Consider the following 25718-nt stretch of genomic DNA (forward strand, 5'->3'; position numbering starts at 1 on the left):
GTATTTAGTGCACTTCAAAGTATCACACAAATGCAAGGGAAACAAGGGCTCTGGGTTAGTTGGTTCAAAGAAAGAATAACACAGCTTAAAATATTCCCAAATGTGAACTGTGGTTTTAAAAACATGAGGTTTATCACAAGCCTCAGAAACTCTTAGCTGTTCACTAAGGGCCTTCTCCTTCCTGCCCTCCCTTTACATTTCAGATTCATTCATCCTATAGCCAAAAGCCACTGGACTTCAGTGCTGGTGGCTGACTCAGCTATAAGCCAGCTCCTGCCCGCAGGAAAGGAAGACCGCTTATGCAAGGGCGCCACCTGGTGGAAACATGGGCATCCGCGGGTGCCAGGCAGAAAGGCCCAAGTGGTGTGCTAGGACCAGGCCTGCCCACGCACCTGTCTCGGACCACGTTGATGGTCCTCAGGCCAAGGGCTGCGGCGATCTGGATGACTGCTTGACCCACTCCACTGTTGGATGCATTCTGGATGACAGAATCCCCTGTGGAGCCAGGAAGAGACTCAAGTTGAGACCTGTAATAGGTCAAGGGCTTCCAGCCTAGGATACTATTATAGGGCCAGAGGTGGAGTCCTCAGACTCTGAAAGGACCCAGGACCTGGCTGCTGAGCCTTCTCAGTCCTTGGACTGTTGCTCACTCTTCTCCCGTGCCCCGCAAACCTCTACAACACCCATGAAGCCTGCCAGGATTCAGCAACTCAAGAGTTCACACTGGATGCAACTTAGACCCTGCTGCGTGAATGATTTTGCATCCTTCATCCTCCTCCCAATTTTTACGCCCTCAAGTCTCTGCTTAGGTTATTTCTTTGGCTTGCAATGTTTTCCTCTTTCATTCTCCCTTCGTTTTCAAATCCTATATATCCTTCGAAGGACAGCTCGAGTGTGGCTTCCTACATGAAGCCTTCCCAGATTCTTCCCCCGTGCACTCCCACAGCACCCTGCGGCCGTCTCTGTTAATGGTCACGGTCAGCCCAGACTTATCCTTGGTTGTTATCTCAGTCCATTTCTATCAACAGGCTGCGGCTTCTTGAGGGGAAGATGCACTGCCTCAAAATGGGATTAGAACTGCACTGGAGAAACTGGCAGCCCCTGAAACAGGGACCTCCAGATAGTCTGTGGTCAAAGCCGAGGCCTAACTTTGGACTTAGCCAACGGGGGAGGCCACGGGCCATGCTGGGAAAAGCATGGGCTCTGGAACGAGACATACTGGGGTGTGAGTCCCAGCTTCTCCACTGACTGTAACGGAAAGTGAACGGGGCGGGATGAGTCCTGACCTCTTTGAACCTCAGTTTCTGCCCCATAAAACAGGAGTCCTAGAAGCACCCACTGGGGGGCTCCTCACTCGAGCCCAGTGCTGTTGTGTCCGGGAAGGGGCTCTGTTACCCTGAAATGCTATCTGGGTTTTGAGAGGCAGCAGGGATCTCGTGCTAGAGACAGAGGACTTTCTGGAAGAAGGCCCATCCTCCTTACCTAGGATCAGCCTGCAGATCATCACCCATCAGTGGGTTATGAAACCAACCTAGTGGGTTGCAAGCTTTTTTTTTGTTTTTAAAGTTAAAATCAAGGAAAATAGAATAAAAAAATAGTGGAGTGCATCACACATAGTGAGGGTAAATATTATTCCATGAAACTTTGGTTTTCATTACATATATATTCATATACGTCTATATACTGGGTGACAATTTAAAGCGTAATTCTTACTCTGGGTCAAAATCACACGTTTCACACCAGCCCTGGGGCAGGAAAGTGGAGAGATACACCATGGGCACTTGAGGTGGGTGGTGTCAGAATAGCCTGATGTGACGACCACAGCTGCAGCCCAAATCAGAGGGGGTCTGAGGGGAGAGGATGCAGGCGACCAAAACATCTGCTGCCCTGGGACTTGAGCAAAGGTCCCTGATCACACCTGCTGGCTTTCTGCACTTAAAGAGACCTAGGGCTGCTCTGCCACAGCTGGGAGAACCGGCATTTGTCTCTGCAGGAAGCTGGGACTGGTTTTCAGTCAGACTTACGCAGAGCTGCCACCGAAGGTGATCACACTCCGGCATCTCTTCACCTCAGTTTCCTCGTCGGCATGACAGAGCTGGACTGGGTGATCCCTAGGGCCCCTGCCAGCTCCCGGATATGCGTGGTGTGTGGGGTAACCCTCCAACCACGGGGGACGGGAGTTGGTGGGTAACTGGCCCAGCCTCCTGTCACTTGGAGGTTAGTTCTGAGGAGGGTTCTGTGAGGGCCTGTGGAGGGTCCCCAGCAGGACTGGGCCCCGGTTGCCCACGGCAGGAATCAGCTTTCGCTGGCTCTTCCTCCTTCCCTGTCCCTGTCCCCAGTCCCTCACTCCTGCTTCCTGGGGTCACCTCCCCAGCGAACTGTCGGCCCCCAGTTCTTTTCTTAGGCTCTGCTTTCAGGGGAACCTGGAATCAAACACCTGGCTTTGTCATTTCCTTGCTGCGTGATCTCATGCAAATAATTTACCTCTCTGGACCTCAGTTTCCTCCTTTATAAAAAGGGAGAATGATAACAGCATGTTATCATTCTGTGCTGCATGCCAGGCCCTGTGCTAAGTGTCACACGGCATGTTTCACTGAGCCCTCAGAACCCCTTACTCTCCATTTTACGGATGAAAAGTCCGATGATCTGAGAGGTCAGTTCCCAGTTAGTGAGGCGAAGCTGGGGTTCAGACCCGTGCTGTGGACCTCACTGCACCGCTCTGACGTCCAGTGCATGTGACGGGGCAATGCATGGAAAGGCACGTATGTGGCCTGGAAAGTGCTCTGGCAGCGCTGAGCGGAAAGACTAAGTCCAGCATTTTATTGAAAACACAGGGACTGTGTCTATGTTGTCTGGCTTTGTAGCCCCAGAGCTCAGCACAGCTCCATACGATTTCGCTGAATGACAGAATTCCAGCCCAAGCTCTAGGGAATGTGACCCTTCAGCGGTTTTCTAGGGTGTACTCCTCATGAGGTTTCAGCATGTTTTCCAGGATCCAAGCTAACATCTTTCCACGTAAAGCAACACCACCACCCAGGTTGGGGCCGTCTTCCTCGCACGTAAGTTCCCAGGCCTCAGGGTCGCGACAGGGGTCACACCCCAGTCAGGAGTGCCCGGCCTGCCCGCCCACTGCGGTTCCTACCTGGCCGCAGCTGCTCAAAGTCCATCAGCATCCGGTAGGCCGTACAGGGGTTGACCCCCAGGGTGGCGGCGCTCTGAAGAGCGATGTCGCTCGGAACGGAGATGAGCGCTTCCTCGCTGAACACAGCCTCGGTCCGCCAGGTTCCTAGGTGGGAGGAGGCCAGGGGAGTAAGGAAGGACCCCCTGCATGCCCAACCCCACTCCCCCTCCTCAGTGGACGGGCATCGAGGCCAGCGGACTTCAGTAATACTTGGAGAAAAAGGAAAATCCCAAAGCCTTTTTGAATGTCTGAGTCCTCATGATAATTACGTTATGGAGACTGTGCTATTCCCACATCAGTTACCAGTAGATTTAGCTAGTGTCACACAGCAGGTGGCTGAGGATCTCAAACTACTGGACTCTGAGGGCGAGACAGCAACATCATTACCAGGGCAAGAGAAGTTGAGAAAAGCCCCGTTTTCCCTCATTCTCACCTAAGGCAGGGTGACTTGGTGGTATTATGGAAAAAAGCATGAAAGCCAAAGTCAAAGGCCGAGGTGTGGGACCTGGCTTGGCTGGTCTGCTAGTCTGAGCACAGCACTAAGTCACTGAGATTTGCTTATTCTAATATGTAGATGACACTGGCAAGAAGAGCCTTGACTGGCCTCCCCGAAGAACTGCTGCACAGATCAAATGAGATATGGAAAGTGAAACAATCCTGTAAAGTGGAAAAAAATGCTCATTAACCCCCAGACCACATTCCAGTTCTAGACAAAAGAATAATAAAATGTGCAATTTAAAGTCCTCACTCAACAGGGCAGGAACTGAGGCTGTGGCTTGCCCCGTCGCCCAGCTCCCCGGGCTGCCCCCTTCCGCCTGCAGATACTCATCCGGCACCGGCTGTGAGCCAGGCCCCTCCAACAACGACAGAGTCCTTACGTTCGCAGTGCGCTCACTCCAGTGGAGCAGAACAGGTGAGACACGAACAAGCAAGTACAAGAATTCTAAGTTATACAGAGAGAGAGAGAGAGAGAGGGAGGGAGGGGAGGGAGGGAGGGGGGGAGAGAGAGAGAGAGAGAGAGAGGGAGAGAGAGGAGAGAATTGCCTTAGATGGGAGTCAGGGACAGCTCCTCTGAGGAGGCGACAGGCTAAGAGTTGAAGGATAGAGATGCAGCCTCTCAGAATCCACAAAGAACATTCCAGTGGAGGAAGAAGCATGTGCAGAGACTCTGAGGCAGGACAGACATAGGAATGGAGCAGGAAGAATGCACACTGGAGGGGAGAGAATGGTGGGAAGAGTGGCTGGAGACATGGCTGACTTGGCACAGGCTGGACGGACGTCATACAGGCTTTCATGATCTTGACTCACAGTAACCGTGTGTTACAGTCTAACTCAGTACATGTACATACGTAAATACGTGTACACATACACAGATTCATAACAGAAACCGAAGTTTCACGGAACAATACTTACCCTACTCTATGGGATGTACTGTTATTTTCTATTCTATTCTGACCAACTTTAACAAAAGAAAAATTCTGTTTGCAACCCACTGGATTGATTTCGCTAATGGGTCACAGCCTGCAGTCTGAAAAACATAAGGGCTCAGGGTCATGGCATAAAGAACGGATTTTATTTTAGTGAATAGGAAGCTTTAATTTTCTTATTTATTTATTTATTTATTTATTATGGAGCCACACTGCACAGCATGCGGGATCTTAATCCCCCGACCAGGGATCGAACCTGTGCTCCCTGCAGTGGAAGCGCAGAGTCTTAACCACTGGCCTGGCAGGGAAGTCCCAGGAAGCTTCCAGGAAGCTTCTAATTTTAGAGAAGTCTGAGGTGATTGGATTTATGCTTTAAGATCACTTCGTTGCTGCATGGAAAAGACTGTGGCAGGGGAGTGGAGGGGTGGGCAGAGTGGGAACAGGGAGGCCGATCAGGGGGCTTCTGGAGGGGCCCAGATACGAGGTGACAGGTGCCTAGACTTTGGCAGTGGGGATGAGGAAAAGTAGATGGATTCGAATTATGTTTTGAAGATAGAATCAACAGGATTTGATGAGCATTGGGTGACAGGTCCTCCTCACCTGTGCAGGCGGGATCCTGTATAAAGCAGAGAGTCAGACAGATGCAGATTCAAGCCCTGGCTTGCCGCGCACTTGCTAAGTCACCTCAGGGAAACGACTTGGAGCCTTGTTGGCTTGGCGTCTGGTGGCTGTGATGTCTCAGGGGCCCTCGGCCTACCCTTCCAAAGCTTTCGAGTGTGACTCATGACCCAGTGGCTGAGGTTTTGACAGTCCCCTGGCTGTACGTGGTCCAGTGTGGGGAGCAGGGGCCAGCCTAGACCGCTAACTGTGTTGCAGGAGGGGAGAGCCAAGGTGGGCTTTAGGGGCCAGGAACTGGTGATAGGAGGCAGGAACACTCTTTATTAAAGGCTGTGTCAATCCCAGAGTAGATTTCTGGCTGAGAAAACAAGAGGTTGAAAAACTGAAGGACTGCTTTGGAGTCCAGGAGGTGCCTTGTCTGTCTCTGGGCTTCGTGCAGCCTGGTTTGCAGATCTTCAGCGTCATCTTCATAACTATCACCCTCATTCATCTTAGTCAACGTTTACTGTACTCTACTCTGTGCCAGATGCTTAGTGAATGGCTTTCTGTGCGTGAAATCAAAGGTGTTTTCTACTTCCCTTTAGTGGCAGGACAATGGAAATCCAACCCTTGACACGGATTTCTGGGGCTTGGCAGTCCCTAATCCTCTTAAGAGAACCTGGGTGGGATGGGATGGGGGCAGCACCCACGTCAGCCTCCAGGGCTTTAAAGTAGAAACCCTTAGGCTTTGGAGTTGGAGGGACCTGCTTAAAAGCCCTGGCTCTGCCACTCACTAGTTGTGCTGACTTTGAATGGTCACTTCACCCTTTTTGAGTTGCAGTGTTTCTAATCTATGAAATACGGAGAATAACACTCCCACTGTAGTGTGAAGATTAAGTGATGACACTGTACAGCCTGTCACTGTGCCTGGTACACAGTAGGTGTGGAGCATCCCTTGGTCTCCTTTTCTGATCCGAATTCCCAGGCCCGAGTTCTGAGGACTCCCATCCCACACTCACGTGCACCTGACCCGTAGCCATCTCTGTCATCTAACGCAGTGGTCCCTAACCTGTGGCCCATGGGCCAAACTTGGCTCACCACCTGTTTTTGTAAATAAAGCTTCATTGGAACAGAGCCCACTTTTTATGTATTATTTATGGCTATTTACATTGGCAAGGTTGAGTACAAGTGGAATGGCCTGCAAAGCCTAAAACATTTACTAATTCGCCCTTTAAGAAAAAAGTTTGCCGCAAATTTAGTGTTTGCGAAGATCATTGTATGTATTCCCTCAGTTGAGACAGACAAGGCAACGACTATTAGCTCCATTTTAGAGATGAGGAAACTGAGGCTCAAAGCAGTTGTGATTTAAACAAGGTCACGGGGTGGTGGGGTGGTGGTGGTGGAAGGAGAGCCTGTATCTCATTCCCAGGCTAGTGCTTGCTATGCCCCACGCTGCCTCAGGGGGCTTTGAGTGTTTCCAACGAGAAAGCCCGTTCCCACATCAGCTGGCTCTGTCTCCCTTGGGATTGGTTGCATGTGGGAAAACGCTGGCTACAGGCACAGCAACAGCTGAGTAGCTCAGTGCATGAAAAATGCCCAAGATCTGGCCAGTTGAGGACTTCTCTCTTGAATGACTGCTACTCTACTAAACGGCAGTCTTCACTAGAAGAAAGACCATGCCTGTTCACTGCTGTATGTTAGAGCCTGGCACTCTCAGATGCTCACAAAATGTTTACTGAATAAACTGAGTTAATTAGCATCCTGACAATGATAAAATCCTCATCCCCATCGTCTCCGACTGGCGCCTGGTTTAAAAGAATCACCTTTCCTCCGGGGAGAAATCCCTGCCCTGGCTATGAACCCCCACACACGTGCAATTACGCACACACCCGGGACGCGTCCTTTATCCTCTCCAATCTCACCAAGCTTCCCGGCCCACCCCGTCTCTCCAGTCCTACAGTACTACTTGCCCAGGCCCTCATCGTCTGAAGCGTGCATTGCTCAGCCACCTCCTCACTGGCTTCCCGCCTCCACCCTCTGCCCTTCCAGAGCATTCTCTGCGCTGCACAAGTCTGATCCAATCATTCCTCGTGTCCACTCTTCATCAGGCCCCCAGTGACTGGGGATGCGAGCCCTCCACGTCCAGGCCCCAGCCGACCCCTCCAGCCTCATCTCACTTGTTCCTATCCACCCGTGACCCGGCCATCCTGAGCTACCTGCCGTGCTGATGATGCCCTGCCTTCTCCCATCACCACACCTTTGCCCATGCCGCATGCCCTGCCTGGGAGGCCCTTCCTCCCCTGGCTGTACTTCTACTGCCTTCCAGACCCAGTTCAAGCATCACTTCTCTGAGAAGCCTTTCCTAATGCTTCCCAAGATAGAGGACTCTTGCCTTCGTGTTCGTCCTGTGATTACGCCACTCATTACACTGCACTGTATGAAGTGCTCTTTTCCCCACCCCCAGCCAAGAGCACTTTGAGGGCAGAGCCTGTGTCTGACCCACGTTGTGTGCCCTTCACTCTGCACGGGGGCTGGCCCGAAGCACCAGTCAGTATCCAGTGAATCCTTACAGATCTCAATTTGCTCACCTGGCTGTGCTCTTTCACTGCCAGGGGACTTTCGGAGAGGGTGGGGCTGTTCTTGGCACTTCCCTGATCTCAGAGAAGGAAAGAACTTCTGGTAGACTCCTGGTGCTGTCTTCTCTTGCCTGGTACATTTTCCTTTCTAGAACTGCTCCTGCCTAACCTCTGGGGCTGTCGACCACAAGGCCTCACTCTCTATACCACAGAGGTTGGCAAGAGACTCAACCAGGGCAATTGGAGTGGCCTAAGCCCACCCTCTAGTGATAGGTTCATGGATGGGCAAGGATCCAGACAGGGCTGGTCAGAGCCCTTCTGGGGGATGGATATGGTTGTATTGGACACATTGTGGAGGACATGCTTCTTTGTTTGCTCTCAGGATGATGTAAACCTCAGGCTGCTGGTGGCCATCTATGAAAGGTATATATCAGAGTGGGTCTGAATCTTACCTCCACCACTTATTGGCTGGGTGACCTTGGGCAAATTGCTTAATCCTTTACATTTACTGTAGTCTCATCTGCATAATGGGAATGATAACAGTATCTACATCATTTTGTGGGAATGACTGAGTAAATATAGGTAAAGTGCTTACAACAGTGCCTGGTACAAAGGGAGTGGTCAATATTTGTTGCTATTCCTATATCTCTGTGTGGGGAGATCCCATTGGAGAGCTAATGAGAATAAGAGAAAGAGGCCTCATAGCATTGGTGTTTCTGGATCCAGCTGTGCCTGAAGCCCTCCATCTCTTGCACTTCCCAGTTCCACAAACCAATTAACTTCTTTTCTGGTAAAACAAGTTTGAGTTGACTCTCTGCAAGTTATAACCCAAAGGGTCCTCCCATTGGAGTGTAGCGGGAAAAACGGAGGAGACAAGAGTCCAAGGGGCTCTCCTTTCAGTTAGCTGTTTGCATTTGGACAAGTGCTTCTTCTTAGGTTTCAGTTTCTCGTATGTCCAATGGGGTGGATGTCAGCCCTGCTTCCCTCTTGTGGCTCCTGTCAGGATCCATCTGTATAATGTTTGTGCCTCAAAAACGACCAAGTACGAAAACACAAATCTCACCAAAGACTCTTTACCACATGTCACAGAAAACCCTAACTCTCAGCATGGCTTTCGCAGGGCCTTCCCCAGGCGGCCCCACCTGCTCTGTAACCTCCCCTTCACTTCTGCAGTCCTCTCTCACATGCTCATCCTCTGCTGTGGCTACACGGGGTTCTCCTCCATTTCCCAAACTCACCCTTGTGTCTTTGCTCATTTTGTTTCCTCTAAATGCCACAATTTGGGGCGCGCCTCTACCTACCAAAATTCATCCACCAAACGTCCCTTCCAATGAAGCCTCCTCCATGAAGCCCTGATCCTTCCTTAAGACTGTGTCTCTCTCACCCAGAGTCACCAGAAGTGCCCTCTGCTTCCTGTGAACCTGCAGCACTCCCTTTATGGAGGTTGCTGGTTTGGAGATTTCTTCAATTAGATTTTAACCTCCTGGAGGGAAGGGGCTGTCTTATTTGATTCCCCATTGCACCCTACATTCCCTAGGGATGTAGGGATTCAGAGACTCATAGCTCCGATCAACATGCGCCCACAGTGATGAGAGCAGGTGTATCACCTCCTGAGCAAAGGAAACAGAACTGCCGCTCTCCTGGTGCAGCTTCCATCCCCACTGGAGGTGGGTATACGGACTTAATAATAAACCCTGTGCTGCTTACTTACAGCGACAACGAACGGACGTGTACCACGCGGGTGAAATAGGATCTGCAACAACAAAAAGCTGCAGACACCTGGAGAAACTCACCCAAACCAGCATTCGCTGGAATCACCCAGTCTCCTGGCTTCACCCTGGTCGCACTGCTGCCCACTGCTACGACCTGTCCAACACCTTCATTCCCTCCAACAGCAGGCAGCTTGGGAAGGAGGCCATAATTTCCTAAGAGAGAAGAGCACAGAGCATCATCTAGTGAAGCTTGGGCAGTGAAAGAGCAGGGACTGTGGAGTCAGACAGACCTCAGCCTGTTCTGGCCTCTGCCTCTGATCAGCTGTGTAACTAACCAACCTCTCTGAGCCCGAGCTCCTTCATCTGTAAAGGGGGATAATACTCCTCAGCTTCATGGTTATTAGGAAGATTAGATAATGTAGGAAATGAGCCCAGCATATCGCACACTTCACAAGGGTTGGTTTGCTCCCCGCTGCAACCTTCCTAACTCAAAAAGCCTCACATTCCAGGGAAGGGAGGCCAGAGAGGGCTCACACTGTAGACGGCTCATCTGGAGACCAGCTGCTGCTAATCACAGGAATTTCACACCCACACCTGGGGAGGAATGAAAACGAGGTGGCGGCTAAGCAAAAAAGCCAATTAACATAAGCCACAGAAACCAAGGTTACCTTGGATCATATTAATGTCAGATGGATTGACAGGGGCTGCCAGCATCTTCACATGGACGTCTGATCCGCCCACAGCAGCCAGCTCCACATTCTTCAGTCTAAGCGCAAAGCCAGAGAGAGATGTTCATGTCAGCCAGGCTAGCCAGGGAGTCTTTTGCTCAAATCATCTCCCCAAAGTAGGTCAGGCAGCAACATTTTTGAGCTGCCATTGTGTGCCCGGGAATTAGGGTTGTTAAGAAAGAGAGGAGCTATAAGGAATTAGTACAGGACACAGAGTAATGCTCATTAACTGCAAGTGGAAAGTCCCTAGTGACCTTTCCACTCCACCACCCACTCGAGCGCAGAAAGTAGCTAAAACTCCTGCGGGCATTGGTTAGTAGTGGTTAGCGATGCTAAGAATCACCTGGTATATTAATATTATGGTTCCTCAGGCCCCAGGGCTGACCTACTGAATCAGAATCTCTAGATAAGGGGCACCCCAAGTGGTGACATAGAGTTGGGAAAGGAACTCCCTGGGTGACTGTGGTTCACCCCCTGGAAGGATGTCCCTTCTGGATGAGGATCTGGTCCATCAGAAAGGATGCTGGATGGAGAGCTGCGGGCCTCAGGTGTGAAACTCCATCACAGCACGGCTGCGTCACCGCAGGCAGGTTTCTTCCCTGCTCTAGGCCTTCGTCTCTCCATTTGTAAAATGGGGGGGATGCCACCATCACCCCCACTTGCACTTGATCACTTCCAAGAGCTCTTCCCATTTCAAGCCTGTGTGGTAACTCAGAGTGCTCAGTGGGTGCGCTGTAGACATCAGGGGACTAACGTCTTTATCCACTGGAATGTTGGTTAATGGGTAAAACCTGCCCAGTGTCAATGCCCATGTGCTTTTTTTTTTTTTTTAATAAAAGGAGACCTTCCAACCAGAAAGGACTGATCAGTGTATTAGACCAATGGATCCTCATGACTTAATTATCAGAGATTCCTTTTCTGTCTCTCTCCATACCTCTAAGACTTCATGTTTGCAGTGCTATTCTCTGCCCAAATGTACTTGTTAATAATTCTCCTTATTTTTACTTACCAAAGGCACATATAAAAGCCAACCAGAGGTTCTTAGCATTAGGCAACAGTGTCACTGCACTAAGCTGATGTAATTCCACCCACTTCCTGCTGAAATCTGATCTTTTAATTATACCTGAGGCTCCACTTGGGGTAAAAGTGTGATTTCCAAGAAATGGCTTGTACTAGTAGTAATAATTGTGGCAGGCATTTGTGAGGTGTTTATTATACACCAGGTCCTGTGCTAAGGGCTTTAAACACATAATCTAAGATGTTACACACCTGTGATGAAAGTATGACTATTCACATTCTATCAAGCAGGAAATGAAGGCTCCTGGAGATGATGAAACTTATGCAGTGTAAGAGAATTGGTCAGGGCGGGCTTATCCACTTTCAGCGTTGGCTCTCTTAATTACCTTGCTCTAAACCAGTACCTGAAATTAGCATGGGAATCCCTCTGACTGCCTATGAGGACCCCTGGGGACCCAACCTGGGAATCCCTGTACTGGATTATGACCAAAGTAAGGGAGGCCATGCTTTACCATGATTGAGAAACAGCTGCAAAAAAATCAAAATAAAAACACTCTCGGGCTTCCCTGGTGGCGCAGTGGTTGAGAGTCCGCCTGCCGATGCAGGGGACACGGGTTCGTGCCCAGGTCCGGGAGGATCCCACATGCCGCGGAGCGGCTGGGCCCGTGAGCCATGGCCGCTGAGCCTGCGCGTCCGGAGCCTGTGCTCCGCAACGGGAGAGGCCACAGCAGGGAGAGGCCCGCGTACCGCAAAAAAAAACCCCAAAACAAAACACTCTCTACAGAAAATGGTTAACTAGGAAGGAGTTGATGACCAGGGCAGAGAGAATACAGAAAGGGCTTTTTTTTTCCCTTTTAGGTTAAGTATTAAGGAATGTATGTACTTATGCATAGCTGGAGGACGGAGAGTCCTCGTAATAATAATAACTACTGTTTGAGTATGTACCAGTCAGGCATGCAGCTGAGTGCTTTCCGTATGAGCTTTCATATTATTCTGATTTTACAGCCGAGGAACAAAGGCGCAGTAAATAACTTGTTTCAGGCCACCAAATGTCATAAGTGGCTGATATGGTTTGAACCTGGCAGTCTGACGCTAGAGAAGCCGGCTGGTGAAGGGCTGACCCCACACCACGCAGAGGGCTGGAAGAGAAGCCTGGAGTAGGGGGCAGCCGTGACCCTTGCTGGGCCTGCTTGGGGAGCCGGGGGGCAGGGGGAGGGCTCCACAGCCTCCCCACCAGGATAAGCAGGGAGGCGTCAGCCCAGACGGCACTGTTTCTCTGTGAACACATACGTAAGTCTGCCCTCCGGAGAAAAATCCTGCCCAGAGCAAATGGATCGTGGACTAGCTGCCCCTTTATATTATCTGTACCGCTTCTCTCTCGCAGTTTGACAGATAATCAGAGTTTTTCTGTAAGCTGACAGAGTCCACGTGCTCAAGCTACTTAAAGACATTTTTTCCTGCACATTTTCTACACGTTCTTCCTTCAGCCCAGGATTCCTTTTCCACAGCTTCTCTGCAAAGTGAGAAATTGAACTCACCCTTTAGGACCTGGCTGAAATTTTACTTCCCCTAAAGCATCTTTTGACCCTCTTCTTGGCCCTGAAAAAAATCACTTGTTCCACCCTCAGTGCTCCCATTACACAGATGGGGTGACTATGTCATTTAAGACCATCTAGTTTATGAAGTCTTTTCATACATTTTCTTCAACTGATCACAAAGCATAAATTCACATTCCTTTTCCAACTCCTGGGGCTGGATGTCCTCCACAGTGCAGGCCCGTGTGTTATCTGTACCTCTCCCTGGGGGAGGGGCAGAACTCCCATCAGACACATTGTTCCTGAAGCAAAAAGTAGGAATATTCACACTAAGTGGGTTGAACAGTGACCATATAAAAACTTCACTCCAGATTAGGGTTTGCCTCCAAATGAGTTATGAAAAAACAAAACGGCTAGTTTTCAGAGCTTTCTGGATTTTGGAGTGCAGATATGAATTCGGATTTGAATCCAGGTCTTTCAGACTCAGGTCAGGGTATTTTTTACTTATCACTGAGTTTTCAAGTTAGAATGTGTGTTGTCTCCCTACTAGCCCGTAAGCTCACGGAGGGCAGAGAACTTTTAGTCTTAACTCAGTGTTCAGCACAGCATCTGGGACCACAACAATGCTGGAGAATGCTTCTTAAAGAAATTATCCCATTTTCCTCTTTAGTGAGAAAATGCGGTGCAAAAGTGACCAGTCAGGGAGTCAGGGGAGGGGCTCACACCCCAAGGACTTAGCTACTGAGGCTGGTACTTGCTCTCCCTGGTCCTGGGCTGTTTAGGAAAATACCCCTGAACGATGGGTGCAAATAAAAACGGAGATTACCCTTAAGGGAGTTCAATCTAAGCAAAAACCCATGCCTCTTTTCCTCACAGGAGAGTGCAGATCAAATTTGCAGTACGTTTGTAATTCTTAAAAATCTAGATGACCGTGGTCAGGATAAGAATACAGGTGGCTCTCAGTTCATAGATGAAGGGTAGAACATGGATTTGGAGTGAAACAGGCAGTCCTGGGTGTGAATCCTACCTCGGTCATCGACCAGCTAGCTGAACCTCACAGTACTCATCTGTGGAATGGGAGAACACTAGAAGTCAGCTCATGGATTAGGTGAGTTAATGGACATAAAGCACTTGCTAGAGTACCTGATACACAGTAGATGGTGAAGAAATGGCAGCTGTTGTCAGAGGTGGGAATATCCAAGGAAACCTTTTTTTTTTTTTTTTTTTTTTTTTTTTGCTGTATGCAGGCCTCTGCCTGTCATGGCCTCTCCCGTTGCGGAGCACAGGCTCCGGACGCGCAGGCTCAGCGGCCATGGCTCACGGGCCCAGCCGCTCCGCGGCATGTGGGATCTTCCCGGACCGGGGCACGAACCCGCGTCCCTTGCATCGGCAGGCGGACTCTCAACCACTGCGCCACCAGGGAAGCCCCCAAGGAAACCTTTGAAACAGCTGGCTATACCTCTGAAAAAAATCAATCAATCACTCAGAGGAAGACGGCAACTTTTTGGAAAATTCAAGTAAATTTAATTAAACAAATATTTATCAACAGTCCTACTAAGTGCCAGGGACTGTGCCAAGGGTATCTCCTGCCCAGATTGATGGCGTGGGGACTCACGCGTGGAAACACTGGGAGGGCGTTTGTAGTGCTAAAGCCAACGGAGTGCGTGACCAGCCGGAGGGAGAGCAAAGGGTTACCAAAGGGACTTCGGAAGGCGTGGTATCTTCGCTGAAGCTTGAAGGATAAACGGGAGTTTACGGGGTGGACTGAGAGAAAGGAAGGATTTCCTGCCAGAGGGAATGGTAAAGAATCTGACCTGATGGTAGGCCCGGCACAGCCTGGATTGGAGTTGTGGGAACGGAGAGAAGGATCTGATAACCTGGCATCTCTTAAATAAAAAGTGGCATTGACATCACTTGGTGACTGACTCCATGGGGGTGGCTGGGGAGTCTTTGATGGCTCCCAGGCTTGGGCAACTGGATGTTGAGATAGGAGGAAAGAAGAGCGGCTTGGAGCGGGGAGGTAGGTGTTACACCTGAAGCCTGAAGCAGGTGGCCTGCAGTACGGAATGCAGCAGAGGGTGCGCTGCACTGGACACACAGAGGTGAGTCAGCGGTGTGTAGGTGGAGTCTAGGATAGTAGATGAACTTATTCTGGGTGATCTGGCTGGACAGTTAAATGATAACTACTGTTAGCAGCTTACCAAGCTCCAGACACTGTGCTTAGCGTTCATATACAAGACGCTGTTGAGCCCTCAAAATGTCTGGAGGGTGTTATCACCCCAATTTTCAGATGGGAACTGAAGCTCAGAGAAGTTAAGTAACTTGCCCAAGGTTAAACTGTTAGTAAGTGGCAAGACTTGATCTTAAGCTTGACTCCAAAGCTCAGACTGTCCAACACTAAGCCGGCATCCCCTACACTGTGTGTGTGGAATCTCTGTCCTGGGAGATATTAATAGGTATTCCCTGGGGTCCAATACTTTTGGGAAACGCTGCCTACTAAACTCCCTTTCTAAGATTCAAACTGCACATCAGAGTCACAGAGGCTCTGAGAAGTCCTCCAGTAAAGAAACCCACGTGGCTTTGTGTAACCCAGAGTTTCCAGAGTTAACTGAGCTGAGAACACTACCCTCACAGCACACTGAGTTCCCCAAACAGCAGTCTGAAAAGTGCTGCACTGCGCTGCAACCTGTTCCCAGTTCTCTTCTTTGTCTTCTGGGAGCCTAGCTGCTCTGCCCCAGTTGAAATTCACAGAAGTGGGAGGGAAGGGGAGTGGGGCAGGAGACGGAAAGTTGAAGCTGCAGACAGAGGTGGGTGAGGGCGGGGACAGGCCTGACACAGGCTGCTTGCCCAGGGGGAGGTGTGTTGGTCCAGCTGCGTCTCACCAGGGACACCAGCCCCAGCCTGCCCCACGGAATGCCATCAATACCAGACACTGCTGATCCTGCAGGCAGTTCTAACAGCGTCGTCAAGGATACCATTCTGCCGAGACAGGAAGGAAAACCGGGCCGAGTCTGAATTCCAGGAGTTGGACCTCGGGTGTAATGATAGCAATTTCTTCCTTGTTTTTTTTGCTTTAAACTCACCAAAGGAACTGGTGGCTGTGTTATGGAGTGCAAAGGAGGCACCCAAACACAGCCTGGCTGGATCTCAAGTCACTTTCCCAAGACTGTTCAGGCCCTTCCCCTGTGAGTAGTGGCGCCACGCGACTCGGAGGGATGCCTCTGCCTTCACTCGACAGATCCCACACTGGATAAGGTCACAATGGCTCCTTTGAGGCAAAGGCTGTACACCTGTGATGCCATATGAACTACAAGGGAGACAAAAGCAGGCAGAAGAAAGACCCTTTTGAGAGGGGGGAAAAAGAGGCCAGTACTCTGGGGCCTGGCTCAGTTATACTGGCTGTATAAGGCGGGCATCAGCCAGCTCTGCTAAGATATCTTTCCTGCCTTCGCATTTAATTAGCAACCATTTGTACTTATCTTGCATCTTCCACTCAATCACCTCAAAGTGGTCACTCGTCATTTTGCACAGGAAGAGTTGTCATGGGCCACAGAGACTTTCTCCTCTGCTCATTACAGAGAGCCAAGAATGTGTGTTCCATCACAGAGCACTGGGGGAAGGTAACTGATGTCTTACGTGGCTCTCCCGGGTCTGTATGCAACCCCCATGGTCACAAACAAGCCGCCTTCTGTGATTTAGTGAAGTGCTGGGCATTTGAACACTGTTCTGGCATTTGATTAATCATTAGTAAGCAGGGCACAACTGGGCAACTGTGGAGGAATGAAGTTCTCCAGCTCACCCCCCAGCAGGGGATGCTGGTGGCCACAGCTGGTGGGGTTCTCATGGAGTCCTGGGCTCTTTGCCTTTCCCGGGCAAAGCTCACGGGTTCTGTGTTTCTTCGGGGTGTGTGGACACTCCCGCTTTCCTCCCTGTGCCTCTTCCGCGTTCTCTGCCTCCAAGTCATCTTGCCTTCCCACCATTCAGGACTTTTTGTTCTGTAGCACAATCGCTTTGAATGCCAGGGAATCAGAGACAGACGGCAACTTCTGGAAGCTTCTACCCAGTGTTGGCAAAGAAACCCTCTCCCTACCCTCTCAATCTCCTACTTCCCTCAACTAAGATTACCAGAAAGGTTGCAAGCCCCATAATACTCTACATCTGCTAACATCAGGAAACTTGCTTGAAGGGAGCTGCAGAGAGTCTGTTGCTTAGTCTGCTGAGGCCTAACTCTCCTTGCTGCCTCAGAGAGCAAGACTGGGCCACAGCAGGGGGCAGAGGCCCTGCCTGCAGCTGCTTTTCTCTTTGATGGGTAGGACGACGACCATGCAGCCCCTGCCTGGTGGGCCTCTGATTGTGTAACTAACCAAAGGCAAAGGGGGCCCTTGGTGAAATCTTGTGCCCAGGACCCCTTATTTCAAGTCACATTGTTGCTCCCTGGAGCAAACACTGACGAGCAGGCAGTCCAACACCTGCTTCAGCTTCACAGACTTGTCGGAGCTGGACAATTGTTGGATCAGAGGACTCAAGCCTCAGAACCATTTCCACGGCTGCAGGATAATGTTGAGAAGGGTGCTGAGGCCTCATCTTGTCTTGGCAGGAAAAAGTGTTGTTTCATGAGAATGAGGCAAAGCGGTGTGTAGGTTCTGAGGTACATAGAAAAGGGAGCTGTGAAGATTTGTCACTGGCACAGAAGACAGGGCGGGGGGATGGCACGCATTCCCATGTTTACCGCTGCTGACCTTGGTCAACCCCTTTCTTTTATCAAAAAATAAATGAAAAGAATGGAATAGCACAGGGAACTATATTCAGTATCCTTTAATAATCTATAATGAAAAAGAATATGAAAAAAAATATGTATATATAACTGAATCACTTTGTTGTACACCAGAAACTGACACAACATTGTAAATCAACTATACTTCAATAAAAAACACCCCCCCAAAACAAAACAACAACAACAAAAAAACCTGAAAAGAATGGAGACTGGAGTGATGTCCTCATTCTAACAATGAGTGGCGTGGGTGGGACTACAAGCCAGGCCAGTGCTCTTGCAGGTGGTCCCCAAGACACCCCTTGAGCCACAGATTAGCCTCATGTTATCTTTGCTTTTCCTTCTCTAAAATGAAGACCCTTCCCACGCCATCCAGGGTGGGAAAGACCTGGAATCACACCAGCGTGCTTGCAGGAGCTGCTAGGAGAGGGCCGGATATAAGAACTTCCTCCCAGACACTCTGCACGTTGGGAACCCCCCGTCTACGGTGCAATCCCTCAGAGGTGTGCTGCCAAGTCTCACCCTCAGAGGAAAGAATGAGGAAAAGAGGGTAGAAGGGCTGGGCCCCAAACCCGGCCGCGTCATGTGACGTCCAGAGGGAAGGTAATGTAACGGTGTCACAGGATGTGAAATCCAGCTTGAGTCTGAATCCTGCGACTTCAGGCTTGTCCCTTCTGAGCCTGTTTCCACAGATTCCTCTCTCAAAGATCCCATATGAGGGCGCCCGACAAATATTCCTTAGTCAGACACACCACATTTTCTCTTCCCTCCAGGCTTCTGCCCATGCAGGTTCTTCTACTATCCCTCCTTGTATATGGCTCACCTGATCTTCTGGGGGACTCAGCTTAGACCTCATGTCTTCAGAGAAAGCATTCTGACCACCCCGAGGGGGTAGGGTCGGGTGCTCATCTTCTGGGTGTCCACAGACTCTAAACATAGATATCATAGCACTTAGCCCCTGGACCATCTCCTGGACTAGAGTGTGAGCTCCTTGAGGGAAAAGGCCACAGATGATCAATCTCTGCACCTTCAGCACCTAGCGCTTAGTAGGCCCTTGAAGAATAAATGCTGGTTCACATGGCAGGTGCACGATGAGTTCTGTCCTCTCCTCCTCCATTCATGACCACAGAAAATAGCTCCAGGAGACAAACAGGCAAACAAATCCCAGTTCTCAGGGTGCCAAACCTGAATGCTAAATTGTTTTTTTCAAAGTACTGTAATTCTGGTTTAAAAACCAAGTCACTTGCACAGAGTTTTGGTTTTAAACACTGACATCAACTATAAAAAGAAGAAATCCTCCAAAGAGTAAACAGTGCCCTACAGTGAGAACTCACCACCTATACAACCTGGGTCCCCACCACATGCTCCCCCAAATTCCATCTGGCTAAGACAGAATGGGTATTTGTCCAAAGGTTTCACAGCTTCATTTAATTCTGTGCTAGCAGCAGGCAGGTGAGAAAGCCATGATGACTAGGATGCTGTTTTATGAAAGCGTCAGGATCCTGAAAAGGGGACGAGACAGAGGATAGCATTCCTACCATCTTCCCTGGGGGTGGGGAGGGGGCTGTGCTTCCTATGAAGAGCAGAGACTTGGGGTCACCTGAATGACCTAGAATTTCACCTCTTCTGACCTATCTTCTTCCCAGTATTATAACTCCATCTCATGCTCAAAAAACATTTGCAATATGACTGTCATTGTTTCTTCAGGCCTATATCTATATCATGGACCTTTAGTAAAGAAGGGACATCCTAGTTGTATGATCTTGGGGGAGTGACTTTCAAGTGTCTTGAGCCTCAGTTCTCTTATCTGTAAAGTGGTGATAGCAATGAGCAAGCTGGGTTACTGTGATTTTTATTTATTTTTTTATTAAATTTAATTTTTTAAAATAAATTTATTTATTCTATTTATTTATTTTTGGCTGCGTTGGGTCTTCGTTGCTGCGCGTGGGCTTTCTCTAGTTGCGGTGAGCGGGGGCTACTCTTCGTTGTGGTGCGCGGGCTTCTCTTGTTGCGGCGCACAGGCTCTAGGTGCACAGGCTTCAGTAGTTGTGGCTCACGGGCTCAGTAGTTGTGGCACACGGGCTTAGTTGCTCTGTGGCATGTGGGATCTTCCCGGATCAGGGCTTGAACCCGTGTCCTCTGCATTGGCAGGCGGATTCTTAACCACTGCGCTACCAGGGAAGCCCCTACTGTGATTCTTAAAATCCATAATATACGTGAACTTAGCCCAATGCCTGTCGCATGGTAGGTACACAATAAATGAGAGCTGTTTTTACCACAAGATCCAGAGAACAGCAAGTTCTAAAATGGGACTTCCAGGAACAAAAGGAAAGAGGACATTGGAGTTTCTGGGAATTATGTGATAGAGAATCCAGAACTCTGCATGAGGGTTGATGGTCATGGGGACCTCTGAAATTTCTGGAATGTTTGTAATTCTCCCATCTAATTTTCTCCTGCAGTCTTGCTTCATTTAGGTCAGCAGTTCAATTCTTTACATGAAAAAGGCCCAAGTGCTTATTTAGGGGATTCATTTTGGGCATAAAAGAAAGAAACTCTAAGAGACCAAAGGAAAAGGCCTTAGTAGAGAACAGCTGGAATGTTTGGGGCCAAGAGGAATGAAGAGAGGGACATTCAGAATGTTGACACAAGAACAGGAGGTCCCTGGAGGCCTCATTCTGAGGAGTTCTGCAACCTCTCAGATCTGAGCAGACTCTTGCTCCTTCCCTCCCTGCTGTTCCCAGCGCTCCGCCCACAGTGCAAGTATCACAAACCACAGCAGGTCGGGGAATACTCTCTGCTCGGGCTCTGCTCAGACGCCATGACCCCGCCTGGTGTAACCTGACACATCCAGTCACCAGGATGTTTAAAGGACACCTGATTCTTTCTGTGACAGCGTGGTTACCCTAAACCACCTAAGACATGACTACAAAGAAGAGAATCCCAGCCTCTGGCCTCAGTCCATACACGAACAAGTCAGGTCACCTGAATCTGGGTCAGGAGGGAAAGCTGCCTTTCAGGGGCAGAGAGAATTACTGTGTGCCTGACAATCCGTATCCACAGGGCAATGGTTTTCAACCCTGGCCTAGGCATCAGAGTCACTTGGAGAGCTTTAAAAACTCAGATGTTTAGGGCTGTTCTAGACCTGCTAAGTACCTCGGGAGTGGCACCTGGGAATACATAGTTTCCATTAAGTGCCACAGGTGACTGAGATGTGAGGCCAAGCTAGAATACAATGTTTCGTGGAAGTATCATGTCTTGAACTTCCTGGAAATTATCAGGGTTCCACACAAGGAGACAAGCTGTCTTTCTTTCCTAAGTGGCATCTGCAACCAGACCGGTCTGTTCTAGCTTCCCTGACTCTCCAAGGGCAGGGAATCAATCAGGAGGCAGCTGCACTCAGCTGCCTAACCTTCCCAGGCCTTTTCTCAGGGTCCCTGCACATTGGAGACGCCTTCCTCATCACCACAGAACTCAATAAAAGGAGCACTTATTACAGAAATTAGATTCAGATTCAACAAACTTTTTTGCAGCTCCTATTGTGTGGCAGGTCCTGCACCAGACGCATAAATTACAAGCCTGTGAGAGAGGCACTACATCGTTCCTGTTTGGGGTGCACTCCTGGAAAAAGAGCGTTCATCAGAGCTTTACCAACTCATTACACCAATCCTCAGGGAGATGTCTTCCCAACATGGTGATTTATTACCTATGATCAATATACAAATTTGGGTTTATTGACTGACGTGTCTTTCAACATTCTTTTCAATTGCTCTAATGGTGGATGTGGCTCGGCGGAGTGCATGACCATGAAATTATCTGAGGCTTAACCCCTTCGGCTGTCAAAACATCTAGCTTGTGTTTTTTTTTTTTAAGTAACAATATGGAACACTTCACAAATTTGCATGTCATCCTTGCGCAGGGACCATACTAATCTCAGTATCGTTCCAATTTTAGTATATGTGCTGCTGAAGCCAGCACTCTAGCCTGTATATTTTTTTAAAAATAAATTTATTTATTTATGGCCGTGTTGGGTCTTCTTTGCTGTGTGCGGGCTCCTCATTGTGGTGGCTTCTCTTGTTGTAGAGCACGGGCTTCAGTAGTTGTGGCACGCAGGCTCAGTAGTTGTGGTGCACGGGCTCAAGAGTGCAGGCTCAGTAGTTGTGGCGCACGGGCTTAGTTGCTCCGCGGCATGTGGGATCTTCCCGGACCACGGCTCAAACCCGTGTCCCCTGCATTGGCAGGCGGATTCTTAACCACTGCGCCACCAGGGAAGCCCTCTAGCCTGTATTTTAATCATGAAAATAATTCCTTGTCGGCCTGACCTTTGGAAAACAATCAAACCATTTGCTGGGAATCAAAAGAGTTGGAAATAAGGGACTGCAAGAGAGTATGCAGGTGCTTTCTGGTGAAGAGCATTGCTTTTATTGTAGCTGATTAGCACTATGAGCTATGACTACATTGTCTCCGTTTTTTTTTTTTTCGGTACGCGGGCCTCTCACTGTTGTGGCCTCTCCCGTTGCGGAGCACAGGCTCCGGACGCGCAGGCTCAGCGGCCACAGCTCACGGGCCTAGCCGCTCCGTGGCATGTGGGATCTTCCCGGACCGGGGCACGAACCCGTGTCCCCTGCATCGGCAGGCGGATTTTCAACCATTGCGCCACCAGGGAAGCCCCCCATTGTCTCCATTTTTAAATGTGACGAAACCGAGGCTTAGAGAATCTCAGTAACTTGCCAAACACACACAGCTAGGACAGAGAGGCAAGGATTTGACCCCAGGTCTTCTGATTCCAGACCCATGCTTTTGCCCTAGCGCCACTAATGACCCTACTAGCTCTTTTGAATGACTATAATCACTTATATGCAGATTTATAATCGTTGAAAAGTCACATACTGTTTTTATGAGCCACGTGAAAATCATGGGTTAAAATCCAACAAGAATTTTAGGACATAATCATAAAAGTAACAAGGGCTGAGCGACTTGTCCAAGATCAAACAGCTACTAAGAGGCTGAGCCTGTATTTGACCTTAGGTCTGTATGGCTCCAAAACAGGATCTCTTTTTAACTAAAGGCACATACACAGCGCAGTGGAGAGGAAATCACACGAGACAGGACGCAGAAGCCATGGATCCCTGTCTCTGTTCCAATCTTTATTAGCTATATCACTTTGGACAAGTCCCCTGCCTTCTGTAAAATAGAAACAATGATGTCTGACCTACTTTCTGAGATGTGAAGATCCAAATGGACGAAAAAGTATTCTGAAAATTCCTTCCATAATATAATAGAGCGTAGGAACTCACGTAGGCCAGTCAGACAGACCCGGGTTAAAAAATTCCGACTCTGCCACTTACTGGCTTGTGTGACCTTGGACAAGTGATTTTACTTCCCATGCTTCCATTTTCTCATCTGCAAAACGGGGCTAAATCTCAAGTACCTCCTCCAAAAGGTTGTTGTGACGATGAAATGATAGCATCCATTTACACAGGGATTGCCCGACACACAGTACAGGATCAATGAACGTCAGCCATTACTACAATTATAACTGTGCCTCTCGGGTTTTCAACTTCCAAGCAACGACTTTCTGAGCTACCACACACGCCCTGGGCTACAGTTTCGGTCCTATTCGCTGCCTTCCTCCTCGGGACTTGTCCCTCCCTTTCCAGTCCCCATTTTCCACAGCCCATCTTAAAACCCTCCAGGAACCCGAGCCCCCTTGCCCCATTTCGGCGCGGTGTCTTACTCGACGACCTTGGCTGGGTCCCCGTGGTGCTCATAGACCAGCGCCCGGACCCGGGAGGGCTCGGCAGATGCGGAGAAGGCGGCGGCAGCAGGCCGGCGGCGGCGGAACGCGGGGAATAGCCGCCGCCCCAGCTGAGCCGGGGTTCGCGCCCCGCAGACCCACATGCTCCCTCCGGTTAACTCAGAGCCGGACGCTGTGAGATACGTCATCTTCCAGCGACCTCGCGCCTGCGCCCCGCCCCGTCGCGTGACCACGCCCTTTGCTCCTTTTAGAAGGCCGTCCCCTTCCTCCGCGGTCCGCGCGGTGGCGCTTGGTGAGACTGACAGGGGCGTGAGGCCTGGTCGGTGGAGGGACATAAGGGAGACTCGGAGATTCTGAGCCTGCCAGAGTTGAACTCCTAACAAGGAGCGTCTGAGACTGGCTTAAGGCTGTGTCTATGGTCTGCGATTGGTGTTTGACTTGGGGGGGAAGACATTTCACCTTCTCTGGCCTCAGTTTCTCCTCCTCCCCACCATTTGAGTGTTCACTCTGCCAGGCCCTTTAAGGCATTATCTCATTTAATCCCCGCTGTCTTCTGCTAGCATAGGGTGGCAAAGCTTACTTCCCTACACCAAGTAGAGTAGATGTAAGCTGATATAGAGGCAAGAGTACTGGGTTTGGAGTTAGAAGATTTAGGTTCACATCCTAAACCCTCCACTTCTTAGCTTGGCCACCTCGGGCAAGTGACTGAAACTGTGAGTCAGCTTTCTCATCGGGGCTAATATACTTCCTTCAAGATTGTTGTAAGGATTGGATAGAACAACAGAATAATGTTGTCGTGGACCGGATAGCACATTGTAAAATGCCAAGTGTGCTCAGAGTACAAGGGAGGAATCATAAGGAGAGCCCCCTCTCAGAATGCTCAGGGTGCAGTAGGATTGAATGGGACAATGGGTAAAAAGGTGTAGCCCAGGAAAGATGCTAGATCATATTATTAGTGGAAGCAAGACATGAGCGTAACTAACACCCCAGTTGAATATTAGGACATGACAGAGGGCACTGCTGGAGTCTGAAGGAGAGAGGTGTTTTGGGATTGGGGTGGGGGTGGGCACCCTTGGAGGGAGTGCTGTTGGAGCCGGTCCTGTGACTCAAAATCTTCAATATACATGAAACTCACCTGAGGTCTCATCTGAGACCTACTGAGTTAGAACCTTGGGGAAGGGTCCAGGAATCTACATTTCTTAGAAGCTCTCAAGAATATTCTGATGGAGGTGGCCTGGGGAACAAACTTGAGAAAAACTGAACCAGGACTTCAAAGGATAAGGAAGAATTCCTTTCACTGGATTTTATTGACCCCAAACTTGCCAACTGAGAGCCTTTCCTCTGAGGAAGAAAAGAAAATGTCATGATGAAGAGTGCACGTGCTGCATTCTAGCAAACTTGGCTTTGAGTCCTGGCTCTGCCACTGGACTTGGACAAGTCCATTTAACCTTGGACAAGTCACCTGGCCTCTCTGTCTCCACTTCCTTACCTGTAAAAGGAAGGAAATAATAGTATCTGATTCAAGGCTGTTGTGAGATATTATTCACTTGAAGCATTTAGCACAATGTTTGGCACATGAAAGCATTTGATAAATGTTCCTGGGGGTTATTGTAAAGATTAAATAAGAAACATCATATGTAAAACATCTAGACTGGCTCATAGTACATGCTTAAAAAGTGTTTGTACTTATTTTTATTATTAGAGAAAGTTGGTGTTCCATGGTGGGACTTGGTCCCGCAATACACTCACAAACACACACAAATACCCAGTCTTGCCTATCTTCTATTTTCACAGTGACCCACAGTTCTACTTCTGTTGGAAGACTCCCTAGGTGACATTGAGCTGTTGACATTATCTTCTATACTAAATCGTTTCCTCTGAATTTCCTGGGCATCTTAGCCAGGAAGTGTGGAGACTTACCCAGCAGGTCTTCCTCTTTGGGGGCTGGACTTAGTCCCCTGTCCATCCTGATAGGCCTCACTTTTGGCCCAGGACATCAGCTCTTGGTGGAACTGTGTCAACAACCTTCTTCCTGAGATTCTCTCCCTTCTTTTTCCCTCCCCACTTCCTTCTTTCTCAGGCCTCCAGAATGACTTTTTTTTTTTCCTAGCAGAAAGACCAGATTTTGTCTTTCCCTTGCTTAAAGTCCTTCCATGATTCCTCAATACTCAGGGAGAACCATAAACTACAGTTCTTTGTAGAACACTGTGAACTATTGATATATTAAACTTGTAAATAAAACTATGATTCTATGCTAATTCTAACATTCTCTCACACTACTAACACATTCTAAATTCTTCAGAAAAATATGTGGAGGAAAAACACCTTAAAATGACAACCAAAACTTTCTACTCGTTGTAATTAATCTATCTTCTTGCAAATTAGAAAAATATGGCTGTGGTTTTAATTCAACAGTAGG

The 25718-nt window shown here is 49.2% G+C and overlaps 1 protein-coding gene across 3 annotated transcripts in view; it reads right to left on the minus strand.

Annotated features, from left to right (window-relative positions):
* Positions 1–23468, minus strand: part of MECR (mitochondrial trans-2-enoyl-CoA reductase) — a 34130-nt gene extending 10662 nt beyond the window's left edge. For 2 of the 3 annotated variants that reach the window (XR_014293574.1, XM_082616125.1), the window contains exons 1-5: positions 23279–23468; positions 10162–10259; positions 9575–9706; positions 3143–3286; positions 393–495 (exon numbers count right to left, since the gene is read on the minus strand). Coding sequence is in view for 2 of the 3 variants with exons in the window: in XM_082616125.1 (XP_082472251.1) it covers positions 393–495; positions 3143–3286; positions 9575–9706; positions 10162–10259; positions 23279–23442 (641 nt within the window). In the remaining variant the exon portion in view is untranslated. Of the gene's footprint in view, positions 1–392; positions 496–3142; positions 3287–9574; positions 9707–10161; positions 10260–13916; positions 13966–23278 lie in introns of those variants that run through there. The other variant, XM_082616126.1, reaches the window with a different exon arrangement.
* Between the last annotated feature and the right edge of the window lie 2250 nt (positions 23469–25718).

The sequence above is a fragment of the Mesoplodon mirus genome (genome assembly GCF_964341445.2).
Source record: "Mesoplodon mirus genome assembly, chromosome: 3".
Classification (NCBI taxonomy): Eukaryota; Metazoa; Chordata; class Mammalia; order Artiodactyla; family Ziphiidae; genus Mesoplodon; species Mesoplodon mirus.